We start from the raw sequence: 19926 nt of genomic DNA, 5'->3' as shown, positions 1-19926 counted from the left end.
ATTTTCCTGCATGTGTCTGTTGTTGACACGTTGGCAGATGCGCTGCTTAGAGTGTTTCTCTGCTATTCAGTGTTAAGTCCGTGCATGTTTATCGTTTTGATAGATTGTTTTTAAATTATTTTTCCTTTGTGTACCTCTTGTTTACGTGTTCGATGGTGCATTGCTTTGGCTCTCTATTAGCTGTTGATCGTGTTTCTCATTATTTTATTGCATGTATCTATCGTTTAGGTGTGGATGATGCGCCGTTCCAAGTGTTTCTCTGCTACTCAACGTTAGCTCTGTGCTGGTCGCTGTATTAAATTCGTCATGTTTCTCGTTTTGATAGATTGTTTTTCAATTATTTTCCTGTACGTATCTCTTGTTAGGATTATGCATTGGTTTGGCTCTCTATTAGCTGTTGATCGTGTTTCTCCTTATTTCCTTGCGTGTGTGCTATTCACGTCATAAGAAATTGATTAATTGTGTGGTGTTGGAATATTCAACTTAGCTTCCCATACTCTTTATTATGTGTATTGCATTTCTTCTGCTTTTTTATTGAGTTTTTCTCCTTCACGCAGAGTCACAACATAATTCCTGCCACTATTTGGCTTTAATAAATATATTTCATCTTGTACTTTTGTGTATGGCTATCCTTTGCATAAGTATACTTGCATGTGAACCGCCCACCGCGCAACTATTTTAGCGAAAAAAAAAATACGAGTGAAGTCGGCCCAGGGTAGAAAAATGTGAATGAATCCGGCCCAGGTGTTGTCAGTGTGCATGCCCCTACTTGCGTGTAAACCGCCTACCGCACCACTGTTGTATCGAAAAAAATATGAAAGAAGTCAGCCCAGGCAGAAAAAATGTCAAAGAAGTCGGCCCAGGTGTGACGGTATCATCGCTTGGCTGGGATGAGAGTGTGCATGTCCCTACATGCATGTAAACCACTCACGCGCCACCTGAAAAAATTACGAATGAAGTCGGCCCAGGTGAAAAATACAGAAGGATAAGGGCACGCGCTGCCCTCCGACACGCTGGTAGACATTCGGACAGCCCCTCGCCCGCGTGTCCCTACTTGCATGTGAACCACTCACGCACCACCTGAAAAAATTGCAAATGAAGTCGGCCCAGGTGTGATAGCATCGTCGCTTGGTAGGGTTGCCGGTGCGCATGTCCCTACTTATATGTAAACCACGCGGCTGTTGTATCGAAAAAAAATTATGTATGAAGTCGGCCCAGGCGGAAAAATCGCCAAAGAAGTCGTCCCAGGGTGAAAAATGTACAACGATAAGGGCACGCCCCGCCCTCCGGCCCACTGGTAAGCGTACGAGCAGCCCTTCACCTGAGCGCCGCCCGCCGGGCGCGGGAAAAAATACGCGACGGTAAACGAATGCACAACCAAACTTAGCTATTGTTCTTGAAGTTACGTACATCCTATCAGAACTTTGTAATTAAAACTCCACTATGGTGCTCACGTATAATAATGTGAGACTTTTTATAATAAAATTTGCTTGTGGTTTGTTTCTTCTGTTTCAGGTTTTTCGGCTGGGTTTTTCTCCTTCACCTGACTGGCATCACAACTGGCACAATTCCCAGCACTATTGGCATCACAATTGGCAACACTATTGGCATTAATAAATATATTTCAACTTGTACTTTTTGTGCATGGATATCCTTTACATGTCTATGCTTGCATGTAAACCGCCTACTGCGCACCTGTTGTAGCGGGAAAAAAATACGCGATTGAATTCGGCACAGATGAAAAAATGACGAAAGAAGTCGGCCCAGGTTGAAAAATGTGCGATGGTAAGCGCCCGCGAAGCCCTCCGGTCACGCGCCGCCCACCGATAAGCGCCCGGACAACCAGGACACGACCTATTACTACTTACGATATACTAAAATTCAATATTAGAGATCGTTAGCAAGCCGTTGATAATGTCATTGTAAAGCTACCGAACCTACCGGAACCAATGGCAATGTGCATGACCCAATCTTATCAGTTGATTAGATACGGTAGGACGGTTTGGATAATCTAGGAACGGTTAGGATGGTCACGTTAACAATGGTCTACTAACACTCGCTATTCTCGTGCACCATTCCAGATATGCATCTCAAAGGGATGAAATCTGCTCTCAACCGACTGGACCACAACTTTGACCTCGTAAAGGTGCTGGGTCTTTGACCTCCTGCCGAGAGGGATGCTGCGTTGTCAGCGCTTGTAACATTTATTCAGAGCAGTGCGTTGCAGAGCACCGTGTACTTCATTGTGCACTACGGTAACCGATGGCTTGGCCTTTGACCGATGTTTACCGCCTGCACAGAGGGTCGACGAAAGCGGCGTTTTGCTTGTTTCTTATGCGGGGAGGGGATCTGGTGGGTTCACACGAGGGACGTATACCGCGATAAGTCCGCGGCGGTCGGTGACGTCACGTGGACGGAGGAGTCCTCGTCCCCGTCGAGCATTCACACGGGACGAGGGATGGAAGCGGATAAGTCCGTCTCGAGCAACACTCATCAGGCTGCGCGAACGAGTTTTCTCACTTTTCTGCACTGTGATTGAGCAGAAAAATGACATTTTGTACGTTGGGGCACACTGCATCTCCAGCATTCCACAATGCAGGGAACCATTGCACTAGCGAAATAAAATAGAAACTGCTATCGTCGATGACAACACATATTTCGCGGTCGACGCCTTTGCGTCGGAGCCGTGTTGCCGTACCGCGGAATCTAAAATGTTCACTTTGTTGAAACTAAAGAACTCAAACTGCACTGAGCTTTCAGCGAAGGACTGACAACTGTCAGTTCTCGAGTCTGGACACGTAGTAAAAGCTACTTACAGTACAAAACGACATATGCATATGCAATACCTGTCATAATCATAAGTTATCTGTTGTTGTTGTATCGTGACAGTAGGGTCACATTTCCACGCCGTGCTATAGTGGGTATCGTATTTGGAGATGCGTTTGCTCGTGGCAAAAACCTCGTTTTCCGCATTTTTTCGTGCTTCGTGAAGACCCGTACACGATTTCTCTTTTTTAATGCGCGGTTCTTCGAATCTCCTCTGCTTCAGCGGTCAGAGCTGTAAAACAGCCTGTCGAAAGCAGAAAAAAAAACAATCAAAAGACGTTGCTCCGTCCTCAAGTCCCCCGCCAACACGGGGACCGTTTGTAGGTCGGAGACGAATGGTCCGCGGTGGGATTCCGGTCCTCCGCGGACTGGAGAGACGCACATTTTGATGACGTAGGCTGTGACGTTTAGACCATCCGCGGACTTACCCCGGGGAAGCGTCCCTCGTGTGAACCCACCCAAAGTCGCTGAATTTGTCGTGTAATGGATTCAATATCTCCTGTTTATTGTTTTTTTTTTCCTGTACACCAACGGCGGTTGCCGAAAATTCGGCTAGTACCAGTAGTGGCAGTCGAACCCACACGTTTGTGATTGCTTGGGCGTTCGTGAAACTTAAATATTGTGTTGTCTTCATAGGTTATCTCTTCATGTGTTATGGCAGTTTGTGTCCGCACACGAGACGAGGTAACGTTTGAAGAAACCGCGCGACATGGTGTCTGTCCGCACACTAGGCAGTAATGAGGAGGTATCTGTAGGTCGCGATAGTACTCCCGGTCTACAGTAGAGTCCACGAAAGGCTCGTGTTGAGCTGTTGTCCCTTATTTTGGCGAGAGGCCAAGGACGTTGCTCCACCAGCGATAGGGAAGGGAGAAAAAAATTGGGAGTTGCGCAGAGAGCCGACCTGCTTGCATAGCGTATTGTTTACTCAGTCCCTGAAATTCGTGTCAGTGAGGTAAGATCGCTTGTTGGGGCTCTGTCGTGCGGTATTTTCGTGTACGAAGTGCGCCTGCGTGGAACGTAACAGTGTAAAAATTGCACGTGTTTCACATACCAGCCATTCTTGAGAACCATTCTCCGCAAATAACTCAAACGTTTCGGGAATCCTTTCGTGGACCCTTTAATGGGTCCGTGGAGGGATTCCCAAAGAATCTGAGTTCTCGGTGGAAAACGACGTGGAAGGAGGCATATAATCTGAAATATATCCTATTTTTACCATATTGCATTCATCGCTGGCACAGTTCACGTGCAAAGAAAATAGTCGAGCAGTCTCCCGACACACCCCCTGCAAGCAGACTGACGTCACTTACATCCTTTCCTCACTCCATGCGCCAAGCTAGCCCGCCAGTGGCCAAGGTCGCCTGCTTTTGACGTCGCAGCCAGTTCCTCGGTCGTGCGAATCATCGAAGCAATCTCCTTTTCTGGCCGTGGTTTTTAGGTAGTATCTTCAGCACTCTAGCCAATCTTGGGTTCATGTTCCACATGGTGAATAGATTAGCGGCTAAGAATGTGAGATGGCCGATATGCATGGAATAACAACGGTTTAATAAGAGGAAATAGAGAGGAGACAGTCCATGTTGGAAGCTGTGCTTCCAGACGAATCAGCTAGACGAAACACACAGAGGCCGTGCTCCCGCGCATCGTCTTTGGTGTCCGCCAACCATCCCACTAGTGCAACTACAATACCTCCCCCTTTAGGTCGAGAAATAACAGTCAACAGGACGACGGATCCTCATGGGGTATCGGCATGTATTGCCACCTGTCGGTGTCGCTTCACTCGAAGGTGTGATAGCTTGCGCATCCATTGGTAGTTGAACGACGTATGGCGATTTCCCTTGTCCAATGGCGGATCCTCCACTTTGGGGAATGTTAAAGGAAATCCCGGTTGCTCGGTCTGTCACAAGGTTGTCGATCCGCCGCTGTCTTTGAAAATCCACTTTCCCACGATTCCAAAGATTCTCCAAGCTTAATATGGTACTTATGTACTCGATGAATCGTCCCATCAGCATCCCGCACATGAAAGATCACATTCACTTTTTTTTTCCAATAATGTTTCCGTTTTTCCAGTGACCTTTCCTCCGTGGGTCAAGCATACACACGCATGAATCATTTTTAAACGATTGGCCTCGTGCCTGTTTATCATGACAACGATTTTGTCGATCTCTCGAACTATCATCCATTGACGTGAGAATCGGGAAATGATCAGAGGGCCTAATAAGGTCCAACACAGACCAATTATGCCTCCTGTTTAGCTGCTCGCACGGTAGACGTCCTGTAGATGCATGCGGCATTACACGGCATTTGAACAAGAGGTCTCTGATAGTTTATCTCCTCTTCGTAGCTTGTCTTGAATAGTCTTGAATGCGCGTACGAAGTCCTCGCCTTGTCTGTTGGACTTCGGACGATACGGAGGCGTCCGAACGTGATGAACTCCAAGTTCCGCAAAAAAACGCCATAAACCGTTGACTGGCGTAGGGAGATCCATTATTTGTCATGCTGCACGAAAATGTCTTTGATTGCATCTACTGTCTTCGTTGCTGTAGTTGCTGCCATAGGCACAACCTTTGGCCACTTACAGAATGCGTCTTCTGATCTCTCCATCTTCGACGTTGAAAATACGATGTTGCAGATCAGGTCCTTCAGGAAGTCTTGAAAGACCGTCAGCATTTGCTATGTTCAATGTCGGCTTGAACAGGATGTCAGAAGAGTAACTCATGACGATGATAGCCCAGCGTTGCAAGCGGCATGGTGTAGTAACGGGAATGCCTTTGGACGACCCAAAAATCACCTTTAGAGGCTTTGGACTGTGAAGAACGTAAACCTCCTCCCCAAAAGGTATTGGTGAAATTTCTTGACACCAAAAATTATCGCGAGGGCTTCCCGTTCAATCTGGGCGTCCCTTGATTCGGCGGGTGTCGGAGTCTTTGAAGCATGTGCGGTCGGTCGATCTGCTCCGTTAATACGGTGGTAAATGACGGCCCATGTGCTCTCAAGGACGCATCCACGGCCAGAAAAATCTCCTTGCGTGGATCATAATGTGTTAATACTTCGACCGAAATCAATTTCTTCTTAATCGTCTCGAAAGCTTCAACAGGTGATGCCGACGATTGCCATGGTACAGGTTTCTTAAGCAAGTTGTTCAGCGGAGCACAAATGTGTGCGAAGGAGGGTATATATTTCCCGTAGTGCTGAACCATGTCCAGAAACTAACGTAATTCAGATACTTGCGCGGGAGGAGGCATGTTCAGTATAGCGGATGCCCTTTTCGGAGACGGTCGGAATCCCACCGCGGTAACAACATGACCAAGGTACATGACCTGTTACTGCATGAACGCACACTTCTCTTCCTTCAGTTTGAAGCTGAATTCACGTAGTCGCAATAAAACATGCTTCACGTGTTTCAAGTGTTCCTGGTCGTTCTTGCCTGTCACAATAATATCGTCCAAATAACAAGCCTCTGAGGGTATTCCAGCGATCACCTGTTCCATGATACGTTGAAACACCGCTGGGGCAGACGCGATTCCGAACGGCGTTCGGTTGAACTGGTATAGAACTTTATGAGTGTTGATGGCCAATATTTTCTTTGCATCCTGGTGCAGCTCCATCTGGAGGTACGCCTCGGACAAATCTAGTTTGGAAAATTTGTCGCCCACGTTTAGCGTTGCCAAGAGTTCCTCTGGCCGTGTTAGGGGATACTGCGTAATCTCGATTTGGGGATTCACCGTAACTCTGAAAGGTCCACAGACTCTTACAGCCCCATTAGGCTTCGGAAGGACTACAATGGCAGTGACCCGTTCCGAGACTTCGACAGGTTTCAAAACGCCGTTCTAAACTTGACGTTCGAGATCAACTTCAACTGCCTCACGAGTCGCGAAAGGAATCGTGCGGGGCTTGAAGAACCTTGGCCGGGCGTCCTGTTTGAGATGAAGGTGAACTGAGGTCTTAGTACATCTTCCCAGCTGACTGCCAAAAAGGTCGGAGTACGTTGCCAAAGTTTTCTCCATCGTCGACACTGAAGTGATCTTGTCAACTGCCACTCCTCCAGATATCTTGCCAACAAATAGCTCGTTGAGGTTTACGCGAAGCTTACGAATCCACTCTCGTCCCAGAAGGTTGATACGGTCCATATTGGTTAAGAGAGCTTGCAGTTTCTCTTCTCTTCCAACGATGGCAACCCTAAGATCTGCCACTCCACGAAGTAGAATTTCGTCCTTGTTAAAGGCACGTAAGCGGTATGGAGATCGACGTAGCCTTTGCTCACCCAGTTTCTTGTAAGTACCGTCGTCCAGCAGTCTTGCCCGAGATCAAGTATCTACCTGCAACGTAACCGCCTTGTCCTCGACGCAGCAAGTCAGGAATCTGCCGTCTTCTTCGTCGGCGAGGAACACATCAGTCACAAGCTTTAGCTTTCTGACCCCTTGACCCTTCCTTTGTTTCATCTGTGGTCCAGAGGAACGCATACATATGCCTGCAGAGGTGGTCGGCATCTCTTCATGGTTCCTTTAGTACCACACTTTTGAAGCAGTTTTCAAATACGCTGGAAATATGAAAACATTAGAAGTAACGTCTCAACGTATCTTCTTTATTCTCTAATTCAATAAACATTGGCAATATTAAGTATCATTGATCACTTAGAACTTGTCCTCCTCTTTGGCACGTTAGTTTCTTTTACTGGATGTGGTCGCCACGGCTAAGATGGATGAACGGGTGTAGGATGACTATTGAATAAAACGATTCCACGCAGTTTCAAATGTGAGCTTCCGATGTGTCGAGGAAAATGCCACGTAGTCAGCGCCTTGCAAGTATGATATGTGCTGCACAACTGGCTGTCTGTACCGTTCCAGGCCCTGCTTCCAGACGTAATTGGTCTGGCAGCGTTGGTAAAAGCAATTCTGCAAGAGAAAGTCAGTTAGAAAACTTAATGTACGTACTTGTCTCGGCGCCATTGTGTGCAGTATGTTTACAGAACGCAAGGGTGACTTTGAACGAACGGGAATGGAAGTATGTACGGTACGAGCTGATTCACAGCTGAATTATGAGACGACCAAAAAGTGATACGGATACAAATGGAGAAAATTTAAATTAGACTGTTCAAGATGAACGTCTATGTCACAGTGAAAGTCCCTTCATCGTCGGGACAAAAAATTATTCGGTGACGTATCGCTTTCACCGTGACATAGAGTTCGCATCAGCTCCATAATGAACAGCGTCTCTGTTTTCTCAGTTGCCCAGACTAAGGTTTTTGTCCACAATGAACTTCATCCATCTACTGGCCTATATATGTGGCGTCTTATCAATATCGTTCGCATTAACTTTCTTGTGAACTTTTTGAAAAAGCTGAACAGCTGAACAGCTTATAACCCCCTCTGCTGCTGTTGTCTTTACCTCATTTTGTGGCCGATACACAAAAATGCAGATAGAAGGAGGTGACCCCAGTCTTGTGTTGCGGTCACTGCTTATATCTATCAATTATTATTATTGTCTATATTCTTATTACTGTTACTACTATTATCTATAAATTTCCGGGTTCAAAAATTTTCCGGTTCTGCCTATATTTCGGTTTATTTACCAGTTACGTTAAATCCTGAAAGTCCTTCGTGACCAATACTACTAGCACGCATCATGGCGCATGTATTATATGGAAGTAAGAGCCGTGCGGTTGCATGTCTGCACAGATAACGTACACGTAATGAAAGATTTCCAAATAGATATTGCAGTATTCATAATCATCACAGACAAGGGGCTGGCCTTAGGATATCCTGTACCGTCAAGTCTTTCGTTTTTTTGCCTGCCCAAGTCTTAAGGCATTGCAAGCCGCCATAAAGGACGAAAGCGGGACAACCTTCGGAGGAATAGAAAAAAAAAGCTTGCTACCGAATCTCATATTAGGTTATGTTCCCTCAGGATATCTACCACCTGGCATTCTGTCCGAGTTTTCTGTGGCTTGTCGAAAATGATTATACAAGGTGTCCCAGCTAAATGCGGACATATTTTGTCAATATATATGACTTGTTTGCAATTGCAATATAGCATATGCTGACGGGCACAGATTAAGAGAGCAAAAGCAAACTCTAAAGGTAGTGTCCTAATTAACTTTCAATAATTAACTGTGTAATTATAAAAGCTACTAAGATATCCCAAATGAGAACATCTGGTCCATACGGTCACCTGATACCGTATCCATTTTCAGAACAAAAATCCGTTTGATAGATCCTCTGCAAAAAAAATCGTGAAGGAACACCACTTCTTTATTTTTTTCATTGGACATCTTCGGAAACCCATCTTTCTTTCACCCCAAATGTGAGAGGGTGAAAGAGCACACTATCGCCTCTTGCGTCCTGGAAAAAGATTAGAAGAAAACTAAAAATGCAACCCAAGATAAGAGCAATTCCGATAGCGTCACCCGATACACTTGTTTTTGTTTTGTCTTCGCAAGTTAAAGCTCATCTTCGACGCATGAGGCGGCACTCAGCTCCTTCGCCCTCACAAATTGGGAGTGATGGGAAGATGCGTCTCTGGAAATGCGCAATCAACAAAATAAAGAAGAAAAAGGTGTTCCTTCACGATTTTTTGCGAACGATCTGTCGGACGAATTTGTGTTCTGTAAACGGCTACGGTATGAAGTGACCGAAGCGACCAGATGTTCTCATTGGGACAACTTCGTAGCTTTTACAATTAAAAAGTTAATTATTGAAAGTTAATTAGGACATTGCCTTCGGAGTTTGCTGGTGCCCTCTTAAAGGGACCATGAAAGGATACTTAACAAGCCTATGATCATTTTCAATTAGTTCCTCTGTACTGAAGCATTCACTCTGTGAAATATGAAGTTGAAAATGGTTCAAATAGGAAGATATTCTATATTAACCACGGGTGTGAACAGCAGCTGCTACGACCCGCCTCCGAGGCGAACTGGCCGTGGCATTATACACACCGCATGTTGCCAACATGCATGTTGTGCGTTTGACAACGAGGCTTTGGCAGTTTAGAGGGATACCGTAAACTGTCTTGCGGGAACTCCGTTGCCCATACATCTCACTTTCGTCGCAGAGGCTGTACTCCTGACCTTCTAACAAGAACTTAATGACCGTATGCGCTTAATGCAGTAACCACTAAGGCCGTAGCTGCGTCCGTCTGACTGGGGTAAAAATCAACTTCATGCACACAAGATAGACTTGTTGACACAGTTGACTTAAGAAACCCTATTACAATGAAGATGACATCTGTGCTGTATACTTACTCACAGTATTAGTGCTGCATCTTCATCAAAGTCTTATCCACCGGTCGATTGAATACTCCATTGATGCAAGCCATCTGGAACAATTGAACAGTTTGTTACCTCATGCAGATTGCCTCTTGTTAGTGAATGGGAAAGGGTGTACATAATTCGTGGATGGTGAAGAACATTTGGAGCTTCGCTATGAGATGAGAGCGGCCATGTGTTGCGAGATTTTCGTCAGAAAGGAAAAAATCGCTCCCCTTGCAGTGTGGGTCCAAACAACACTCCTGTGAGCCCTTCCGCTCGAAATCGAAGCATTGCCAGAGTTATACGTATTTAGTCGCGGGAGCCGGGAGCAAACCACACGGGGACAAGCAAGCATGAGAATATCCTCAAGAACTCGCGTGACACCTCCGAGATGTTGCGCCAGGCTCGCCACGTGTAAGCGTCCCGTTCCACACGTTCTCCTCACGGATTCTTGACAGCGGGATGCGAATAATTCCGCCGCAGGGGCGAGGGAAACGAATCATTCACACAGTTAAAGCCAGATGAAGGGTAACGTCTCCATGTCGTCACGATTTCGTCACGCTGACGTCGCGCGCAGTACCTCTTGCTCATACTACTCGAGTCGGCGAAAAGTGAAGCACTGATTCAGTAAACCAGGGAATGCAATGCTTGAAGAGTAAAGTATTCCTGTAATGTAGTGGCAACCGCGCACAACTGCGCCAGCAGCGGTAACTTTCTGGCAGTTGTTGACAATATTGGGCAGCGTCCAGCCTTACCAGATCGTCTGAACGCAGAGTAGTGGAGCAGGACCCGAGAATTGGTACATAGATAACGAATGGTGGCTGCCGTCTTTACTGATTATGAGCGATGATAACGTAACATTGTCATCCGGTAAACATCGGAGTAAAGTATCAACGTTCGAAAGATCAAAGAAAAAGACGATTCCTTGCTTACGCGTGAGATATGCACAGTTATTCACGTGAGGAGTGCTGGCCGATGCGGTATCTTTTCTACACCGGTTCCCGAGCGGGAGAAAAGGAACGGGCACGACATGAACACGGACGGACGCGAAAACGAACGAAAACACACACCGGAAAATGAAGGAACTCTGAAACAGCAGTCCACACGCACACAGTTCCTTTTACTGACACGGGGTGGCAGCACTAATGGCGGCGCCATTTCTTGAATCGTTTTCGTGCAGTGCATTATCTTGCGAACATTTTCATCAAAACAATAGTACATAAAAATTATTTGACATTGCAGATCCACATATTCTATCCTCAAAACTATCTCATTTAATTTTTCGTATGCCCTTTCCAGGTATTTATTGCAGGGAAGGGTAACGGTAATGGTAACGGAAACGGAAACAGAAACGGTATATTACCGAAATTGGAGGTGGTAACGGTAACGGTAAGGGAAACGCATACCACGGTCCTCCATTACCGGAAGCAGAAACGGAAACGAATTTATCATCCGGTATTGAATTCGGGTAATGGCTATTCCTGTTGTGCGATGACATTTGAGTGACTTTTCATTTCTTACTTTTGTATTTTGATAACACCATTCCCTGTAATGCTCTAAATACTACTCGAGAGCATGGGAAGAAAGCGCAAATTGGATTTCGAGGGTGCATCCCTCACTTACCACGCCCTGGTCCTCATAACTCCATGACATCAACAAATTACTATACTCCACCATATCACGAGGATGCCAGCCTATGATTTTTAGTTACTTATGTTGTACTTTTTTTCTTTTCACTGTGGCCATGGCAGTATTATTTACTATTGAGAACGTCCGCTTATGAATGCGACATTGGATGAAAGTTACGCCCGTCTTGAGTTGCTGGACTCCGAGTGACTGAAGTCTGATAACATGTTCCTGCATATACATATATATATAGATTGTGATCTTGCAACATGTGCGCATCCCAACGACGTAAAATTACTTCTGTAGGCTGTACGCGTGACACCGAAACAGCACTTGGGCAAAGCAGGATGCTGATAGAGCCGGACGGCTCTGTAACAACCATTCCATTACCGGAAACGAAACGGAAACGAAATTGAAAGGCCGGTATCAGAAACGGATAACGGAAACGAAAATATAGCAGTAACGAAAATAGAAACGGTAACCAAAATACGTCCGTTATCCTTCCCTGATTTATTGAGCCTACGCACGGGGTGACACATTTTGCTGTAGCGACGTCATCCTGTTTGTTGACAGCCTGCTGGTTTCATAACGCCAAAACTGTTTTTGTGCGCGACCTTTGAAGTTGAGTACATGAGCACTCTCAAAAGTTCAGTTACCTATCAAAATAACTATGCAGTATTTGGTAGATCGTACCAGTAATGGCTTAGAGATAGCCAAATCTCGTGAACTTTTTATTTTCAGATCGTGAGAGCATTGCGCAATACTGCGAAACTTTGTAGACATTCGAAAGCATGAAGCTAAAAGGCGTTAATAGTGACGATGAAAGAAACTCATGTGTATTCTTCCTTGTGCGCTCAAGTATTGTTTAGCTTGCACTTTGAATTTTAGAGCGCACATGCGTTGAGCGGCGTCGGCGTTGTAACCGGCAGAGCGAACGAGGAGCGAAACGAAGGACGAAAGAACGATAGAGCGTGAGGACGAAAGGGAGGTGACGATTTATTAAAGAAAAAGAAAGGTCAGCCAGACAGAGGTCGGCTTGCTTTTCAAAAGAAAAAAAAGAAAAGACCGAGTGGTTACAAGCGTCAGCCTATTGGTGGTATAAAGGTCGTGCCGAAGATTTGGAGGTCGTGGGTTCGAATCCTGCCATGGTTGTGCTGTCTAAGGTTTTCCCCCACGTTTTCCGGCGGACTTTCCAGACGAAGGTCGGCACAGGTCTCCCTGAGGTCGGGCTACGACGCACACAAACCCCCCCTGTCCCCCACTCCTTCCTTCTGCCCTCTCTCCATCTATTCCCGTCAGTACGCCGCTCGTAGCCACAGTTGCTTCGTGGCGCTAACGCGGAATCGAAAAGCACCACATATTGAAGAGTTTTCGCACACCGTAAGCGCTTCACGGAAACTATATGATAAAGGGAGCTGTGAAACCCAAGATAAGCCACGTAATGTCAGCCACTTTAAACCACGTTTTTGGCCTCTCATGATTTTGGAACCATAATCGTGAAGACTTCCAGTCCTTCTAAATATCCATACTGAACCGGTGCCGCGTCTCCAAGCGGCGTGATGCCACGCGGATGTACCGACGCCCCCAAAATGCGTTAAAGATTTACACGTAAGGTGTGTCAGCCTAGCTGTGTGTAAGCAACATGCTGCGTCGTGCGTTCAAAGGCAACATGCTGCGTCGTGAGTGCGATTGTACTTCATTTACACCTTGCCTACCCAATTACGAAGGAATGGGTGCATGCACATACCTCTTCTTTTCTATTTCTGTATCTGCAAGGAAATGCAAGTGTCTCATGAGAGGCTCCGGAGGAATGGCTTCGAATGTGTTCTTCTTGCCGGATATTGAGCAGCTCTGCACTCGGTACCCGTGAAGGAGGAACGCACCTGCAGTTAACACATCATTGCACTGTCAGCAGACAAGGCGAGCAACATTGTGATGCACGACGTTTTTATGCCCTTTATTACGAAAATTTGAGGGTATTTACTATGTTCAAAAGCAAAGCGAATACGTAGCCTCCATTGTGCCATTATCGAGAGGATAGAGAGCATGCAAGCGAGCTGGTGGTATGGATCTATAACTTAAAAACCCGAGACTGGGGAGACAAGAAAAGACAACACATTGATACCTTGTCTGTGTTGTCGTTTTTTGTCCCCAAGTCTCGTGTTTTTAAGTTTTGGATTTATTGGATGGATGGATCTATCTATCTATGGATCGGTGCCATTATCGTTTGTCCCACTTGATATGAATTAAAATTTAGAGATTTCAAGTCACTTTCAGTGATCTCAACTACAGTCCGTTACTTTTCTGGAGATCAGTCATCTGAACTTGAGTCTGCCTATGTTCATGTCACTTTCATCACATTTGGTTAGCCAAAGTATGTGACCCAAGCAGCCCGATGTGCTGAAAGTGCGAGAGGATAGGACGGGTACGTTAGGGTAATTTATTTTCTTCCTGGGAAGCTCAATGAAATGAAGTAGCCACTGATAATACAGCTGCTACCCACACACATGTGCTTCATCTTTAAGTACACTGTGCTGTATGTTTTGCGCAAAAAAAAAAAACCAAACATCATCATCACTGTGCTGTATGCGACGCGCTTTATATGTCGTGGTGACGAGTGCTGTACAGAGAGGGCAGCACTGTTGCCAGCCCTCCTTTCCTAACAACATTGAAAAAAGGCGGATCAGTAGCAGCGGATCTGTGAGGTGGAGGACATAGCTACGGTGTGAACAGAGGAAGAATGGTGGAAAGAGGAAGAACAGGTGCAAGAATACGGGCGATAGCTTGGTGATATTTGGTAACAAAACAGTTGTCACCAGTATTTCCAATAGGAAAAAAACAAGTTCATATATGATTATGAGTTTAACAACACCATTCTCACTAGGGTAGATTGCACAAAGTACGTGGGGGGTTCACATTACTGACTCTCTGGCCTGGTATATTCACGTAGACAAGATTACAAACACGGCTGAGGCTAAACTTGGCTACCTACGAAGGTAACTAACGTGCGTGACATACGAAACAAAGTTAACTGCAAACCGAACCCTGATTAGAGCAGTTATTGAATATGCATCAGAAGTCTGGGACCCCTTTACGTTGTCTGACATTAATAAGGTTGAAAAGCAGTACGCATTGTCTATACAGCAAGTATAGGGGAACTGACTCCTCCTCGGTCCTTTACAGTCGAGCTAAAATATGTAGATAAAAAAAGTGTAGGAAAATGAAGCGCCTCAAATTCTGATCTGTACTGATTAGCTGTGGTCATACAATAGAATGTGAAGCTTACATCAAGAAATCTAACACTCGGCGATCTAGACACACACATTTGAAGTTCTTACAGCCGTACATCAGCAGGCTGAATTCCTTGAAGTATTCATTTTTTCCCAAGGACGATTTTTTGATTGGAACGAACTATCTGAAGATTATCCAAGTTTTTCTAGTTTACTTGCTCATTATTTGTAGCTGTCTCTCGGAGCTTTTATTTTGATCAAAATGTCAAGTTACGAAATCAGTGACTGTGCTATGCGCACCATACCAGTTGATAATGATTCTATGGTGAATGTTACAGCTTTTCTTATATTGTGCCTCTGCCATCCCCTGTACTGGCTGACAGTATTGCTGAACAAAATAAAATACATAAATAAATGAATGATCAAAATGTTGTTTCTTTGATAGCTTGATATGTTCGTGTTCCCTGGGGCAGCGGCCAGGGTTCAGGTCGGCCGTGGAATCGGAGCGGAATTCCTAGCAGAAATTTCCACCAGTACTATGTGGCGTTGTATAACTGCTGGGGATCCAGTCTGTATATCGTAAACAAGGCACTACGTGCCTATGGCAGCTGGGGCATTCCTGTCCTTGTAGAAGTATAGGCAGGCATCCTTGAGCACCAGGAAACGCTTCTTCCAAGACTTCCACTGTTGACTGAGCTTGCATAGGTAGCCTTGACAGTCAGGCTCCACTAGGGAGCCGCACGGCGCGTGCAGGTTGCTAACCACGGAGTCCATATAAGACGTTCCCTGCATGTATCGTAACACATGGTTATATTCAACTTCCAACGTAGTTGCAAGGACACGTAACGGATCATGGAAGCTCCGCGGGGATTCAACGGAAACGCAATCCTGAAGGCTGCGGAATCACACAGACAATTGTTTCGGTTCAGTACAAGACCGTTCCTCCTCTATAAATGGCACTTATTATTCGTGGAAGTTTTCGGTAGCGTTTCAAATCGCGCATTTACGTACCAATTACGTAAGAAAACAAATGTAGAATATTCTACCCATGCGGGTACAACGACAATATTTGTGCGGGCCGCGTTGAACTGGCATTCACGTTCTCCTTTCACGCTATAAGCGCGAGCCCCCCCACCCCACCCTCCCAGTCCTCTTGCTACCTTTCAAGCAAGGCCACAGTTGGCATGAGGGGGAACAATGCCGGCCGCAGAAATTTCTTTCTTTCGAGCGAAAAAAAAAAGGCGGCCTCTGTAGCTCAGTCGGTAATGTGTTGGCGTGGTGAGCTCGAGGTCGCAGGTTCAAACCCGTCTAAGGACGGTAGCAGTGTGGGGAGACAAACATTACTTCCAGCACTGTATGTCGGATATTTCCAGAACGTCAAAAGAACGCAAGGTAGTCGAAATTATCTACAGTCCTATCCTGCACACGTGCAGACAAACTTCACGTGTAACATAAAAGCGCGCTGCCAAGTAGCCGCTAGGTACAACCAGCCGCTCAAGCTGCACAGAGCCGTATATTAAAAGAGGGTCTGGCCATTGGGAAGAGTCACAAAAAGAGGCTCGACCTGTCAATCACAGTTTCCCGCCTCTGATTGGTTTGCCCTTTAGCAAGTGGTCGCCATGACACCTTACTGCCACCCACAATGGCGACGAAAATAAACACCGTGAAGCGGGAATTTCGTGACAAAAGTTTTCACAGACTACTCTCGTATCCTCATCCTATATATATCATATATATATATATACATGTATATATATATATATAAAATGAGAAAAATAGCCGGAGCTCTTTGGCTGCACGTATAGCATATGTTTGTAACTCAAACGTCGCCATGCCAGTACTGGACAGCTGTTTCGGCCTTGTTGGGCCCCATCAACAGTACGCAGGCAGGCAACGTTTGAGTGGATGGCGTCAGAAGGTCACGTAACCCGTGATTCCTCCCGTCAGGGTGAGATAACTCACTCACTGAAAGCCCAGTGCAAAGCCAGTGAAGTATAAAATGAGAAAAATAGCCGGAGCTCTTTGGGTGCAGGTATAGCATATGTTTGTAACTCAAACGTCGCCATGCCAGTACTGGACAGCTGTTTCGGCCTTGTTGGGCCTCATCAACAGTACGCAGGCAGGCAACATTTGAGTGGATGGCGTCAGAAGGTCACGTAACACGTGATTCCTCCCGTCAGGGTGAGATAACTCACTCACTGAAAGCCCAGTGCAAAGCCAGTGAAGTATAAAATGAGAAAAATAGCCGGAGCTCTTTGGCTGCACGTATAGCATATGTTTGTAACTCAAACGTCGCCATGCCAGTCGCAGCCAAAGAGCTCCGGCTATTTTTCTCATTTTATACTTCACTGGCTTTGCAGTGGGCTTTCAGTGAGTGAGTTATCTCACCCTGACGGGAGGAATCACGTGTTACGTGACCTTCTGACGCCATCCACTCAAACGTTGCCTGCCTGCGTACTGTTGATGAGGCCCAACAAGGCTGAAACAGCTGTCCAGTACTGGCATGGCGACGTTTGAGTTACAAACATATGCTATACGTGCAGCCAAAGAGCTCCGGCTATTTTTCTCATTTTATACTTCACTGGCTTTGCACTGGGCTTTCAGTGAGTGAGTTATCTCACCCTGACGGGAGGAATCACGTGTTACGTGACCTTCTGACGCCATCCACTCAAACGTTGCCTGCCTCCGTACTGTTGATGAGGCCCAACAAGGCCGAAACAGCTGTCCAGTACTGGCATGGCGACGTTTGAGTTACAAACATATGCTATACGTGCAGCCAAAGAGCTCCAGCTATTTTTCTCATTTTATACTTCACTGGCTTTGCACTGGGCTTTCAGTGAGTGAGTTATCTCACCCTGACGGGAGGAATCACGTGTTACGTGACCTTCTGACGCCATCCACTCAAACGTTGCCTGCCTGCGTACTGTTGATGAGGCCCAACAAGGCCGAAACAGCTGTCCAGTACTGGCATGGCGACGTTTGAGTTACAAACATATGCTATACGTGCAGCCAAAGAGCTCCGGCTATTTTTCTCATTTTATACTTCACTGGCTTTGCACTGGGCTTTCAGTGAGTGAGTTATCTCACCCTGACGGGAGGAATCACGTGTTACGTGACCTTCTGACGCCATCCACTCAAACGTTGCCTGCCTGCGTACTGTTGATGAGGCCCAACAAGGCCGAAACAGCTGTCCAGTACTGGCATGGCGACGTTTGAGTTACAAACATATGCTATACGTGCAGCCAAAGAGCTCCGGCTATTTTTCTCATTTTATACTTCACTGGCTTTGCACTGGGCTTTCAGTGAGTGAGTTATCTCACCCTGACGGGAGGAATCACGTGTTACGTGACCTTCTGACGCCATCCACTCAAACGTTGCCTGCCTGCGTACTGTTGATGAGGCCCAACAAGGCCGAAATAGCTGTCCAGTACTGGCATGGCGACGTTTGAGTTACAAACATATGCTATACGTGCAGCCAAAGAGCTCCGGCTATTTTTCTCATTTTATACTTCACTGGCTTTGCACTGGGCTTTCAGTGAGTGAGTTATCTCACCCTGACGGGAGGAATCACGTGTTACGTGACCTTCTGACGCCATCCACTCAAACGTTGCCTGCCTGCGTACTGTTGATGAGGCCCAACAAGGCCGAAATAGCTGTCCAGTACTGGCATGGCGACGTTTGAGTTACAAACATATATATACAGGGTGTTTCAAAAAACGTGTCATTCGGACTTTATAAAAAAACGGGGCGATGGAAAAATACGGGGTAAACGGCATTTGTGTGGCAACTGAATTTGCCATCTTGCAAAAATATTTTCATTTGATTTTAATTAAAATAAATTGAATTTCTTTAATTGAACTCCAAAATTTCCCAAGTCAACCTAACGTTTTTTTTACAGAATTAGAGAGCCTGTAGCGAACTTAGTCAGATCCACCAAGAAATCCGCTCGATATTGCAAATGGAACTGCCCAAAAAAAGTCCCGAAATTGAGGCTTCAAAGTTTCGGGTATTCAACGGCGCACGAAATCAGACGCAAAGTTTTGTGGAGAGGAGGACTTGCTCCTGCCCACATGAAAGATAGAAGGTCGAAAAAAAAGCAGGGCGGGGAAAAAGAGGCGGAATCATTTTTGTTTGCCGCTTATCAACGTATGGTGGAATGTCACCCGCCTTGTTATCGGCGCGTCTTGTGCTGGACGCCGGTCCGGCGATAAACTGTTCTAGCTCCATGGGGCCAGGGACATGTCCTGCCCTTGGCGCATCTTTGCGACTGATTTGGTGCGCCGTTGAATACCCGAAACTCGGAAGCCTCAACTTCGGAACTTTTTTTGGGCAGTTCCATTTGCAATATCGAGCGGATTTCTTGGTGGATCTGACTAAGTTCGCTACGGACTCTCTAATTCTGTAAAAAAAACGTTAGGTTGACTTGGGAAATTTTGGAGTTCAATTAAAGAAATTAAATTTCTTTTAATTAAAATCAAATGAAAATATTTTTACAAGGTGGCAAATTCAGTTACCACACAAATGCCGTTTACCCCGTATTTTTCCGTCGCCCCGTTTTTTTATAAAGTCCGAATGACACGTTTTTTGAAACACCCTGTATATATATATACAGGGTGTCTCAAAAAACGTGTCATTCGGACTTTATAAAAAAACGGGGCGACGGAAAAATGCGGGGTAAACGGCATTTGTGTGGCAATAGGAATTTGCCACCTTGTAAAAATATTTTCATTTGATTTTAATTAAAAGAAATTTAATTTCTTTAATTGAACTCCAAAATTTCCCAAGTCAACCTAACGTTTTTTTTACAGAATTAGAGAGCCCGTAGCGAACTTAGTCAGATCCACCAAGAAATTCGCTCAATATTGCAAATGGAACTGCCCTAAAAAAGTCCCGAAATTGAGGCTTCAGAGCATTGTACGGATACGGATCAGAGTATTCTACGGGTATTCTACGGCGCACAGAATCAGTCGCAAAGACGCGCAGAGAGCAGGACATGCTCCTCCT

At 45.7% G+C, this 19926-nt stretch overlaps 1 protein-coding gene across 2 annotated transcripts in view; it reads right to left on the bottom strand.

The window, feature by feature from the left end:
- Positions 1 to 7389: 7389 nt before the first annotated feature.
- The window catches only part of LOC135388268 (uncharacterized), a 543978-nt gene continuing 531441 nt past the window's right edge, over positions 7390 to 19926 (bottom strand). For both annotated transcript variants that reach the window (XM_064617697.1, XM_064617698.1), the window contains 4 exons: positions 15522 to 15708; positions 13440 to 13575; positions 10061 to 10134; positions 7390 to 7715 (listed from right to left, as the gene is read on the bottom strand). In XM_064617697.1, coding sequence (XP_064473767.1) covers positions 10086 to 10134; positions 13440 to 13575; positions 15522 to 15708 — 372 coding nt within the window. In that variant the 3' untranslated portion in view covers positions 7390 to 7715; positions 10061 to 10085. The remainder of the gene's footprint in view (positions 7716 to 10060; positions 10135 to 13439; positions 13576 to 15521; positions 15709 to 19926) is intronic.

This window comes from Ornithodoros turicata, chromosome 3 (assembly GCF_037126465.1).
Source record: "Ornithodoros turicata isolate Travis chromosome 3, ASM3712646v1, whole genome shotgun sequence".
Lineage (NCBI taxonomy): Eukaryota > Metazoa > Arthropoda > Arachnida > Ixodida > Argasidae > Ornithodoros > Ornithodoros turicata.
Note: the sequence above shows the minus strand (reverse complement) of the source record. Positions and strands in the feature narration are given on the sequence as shown.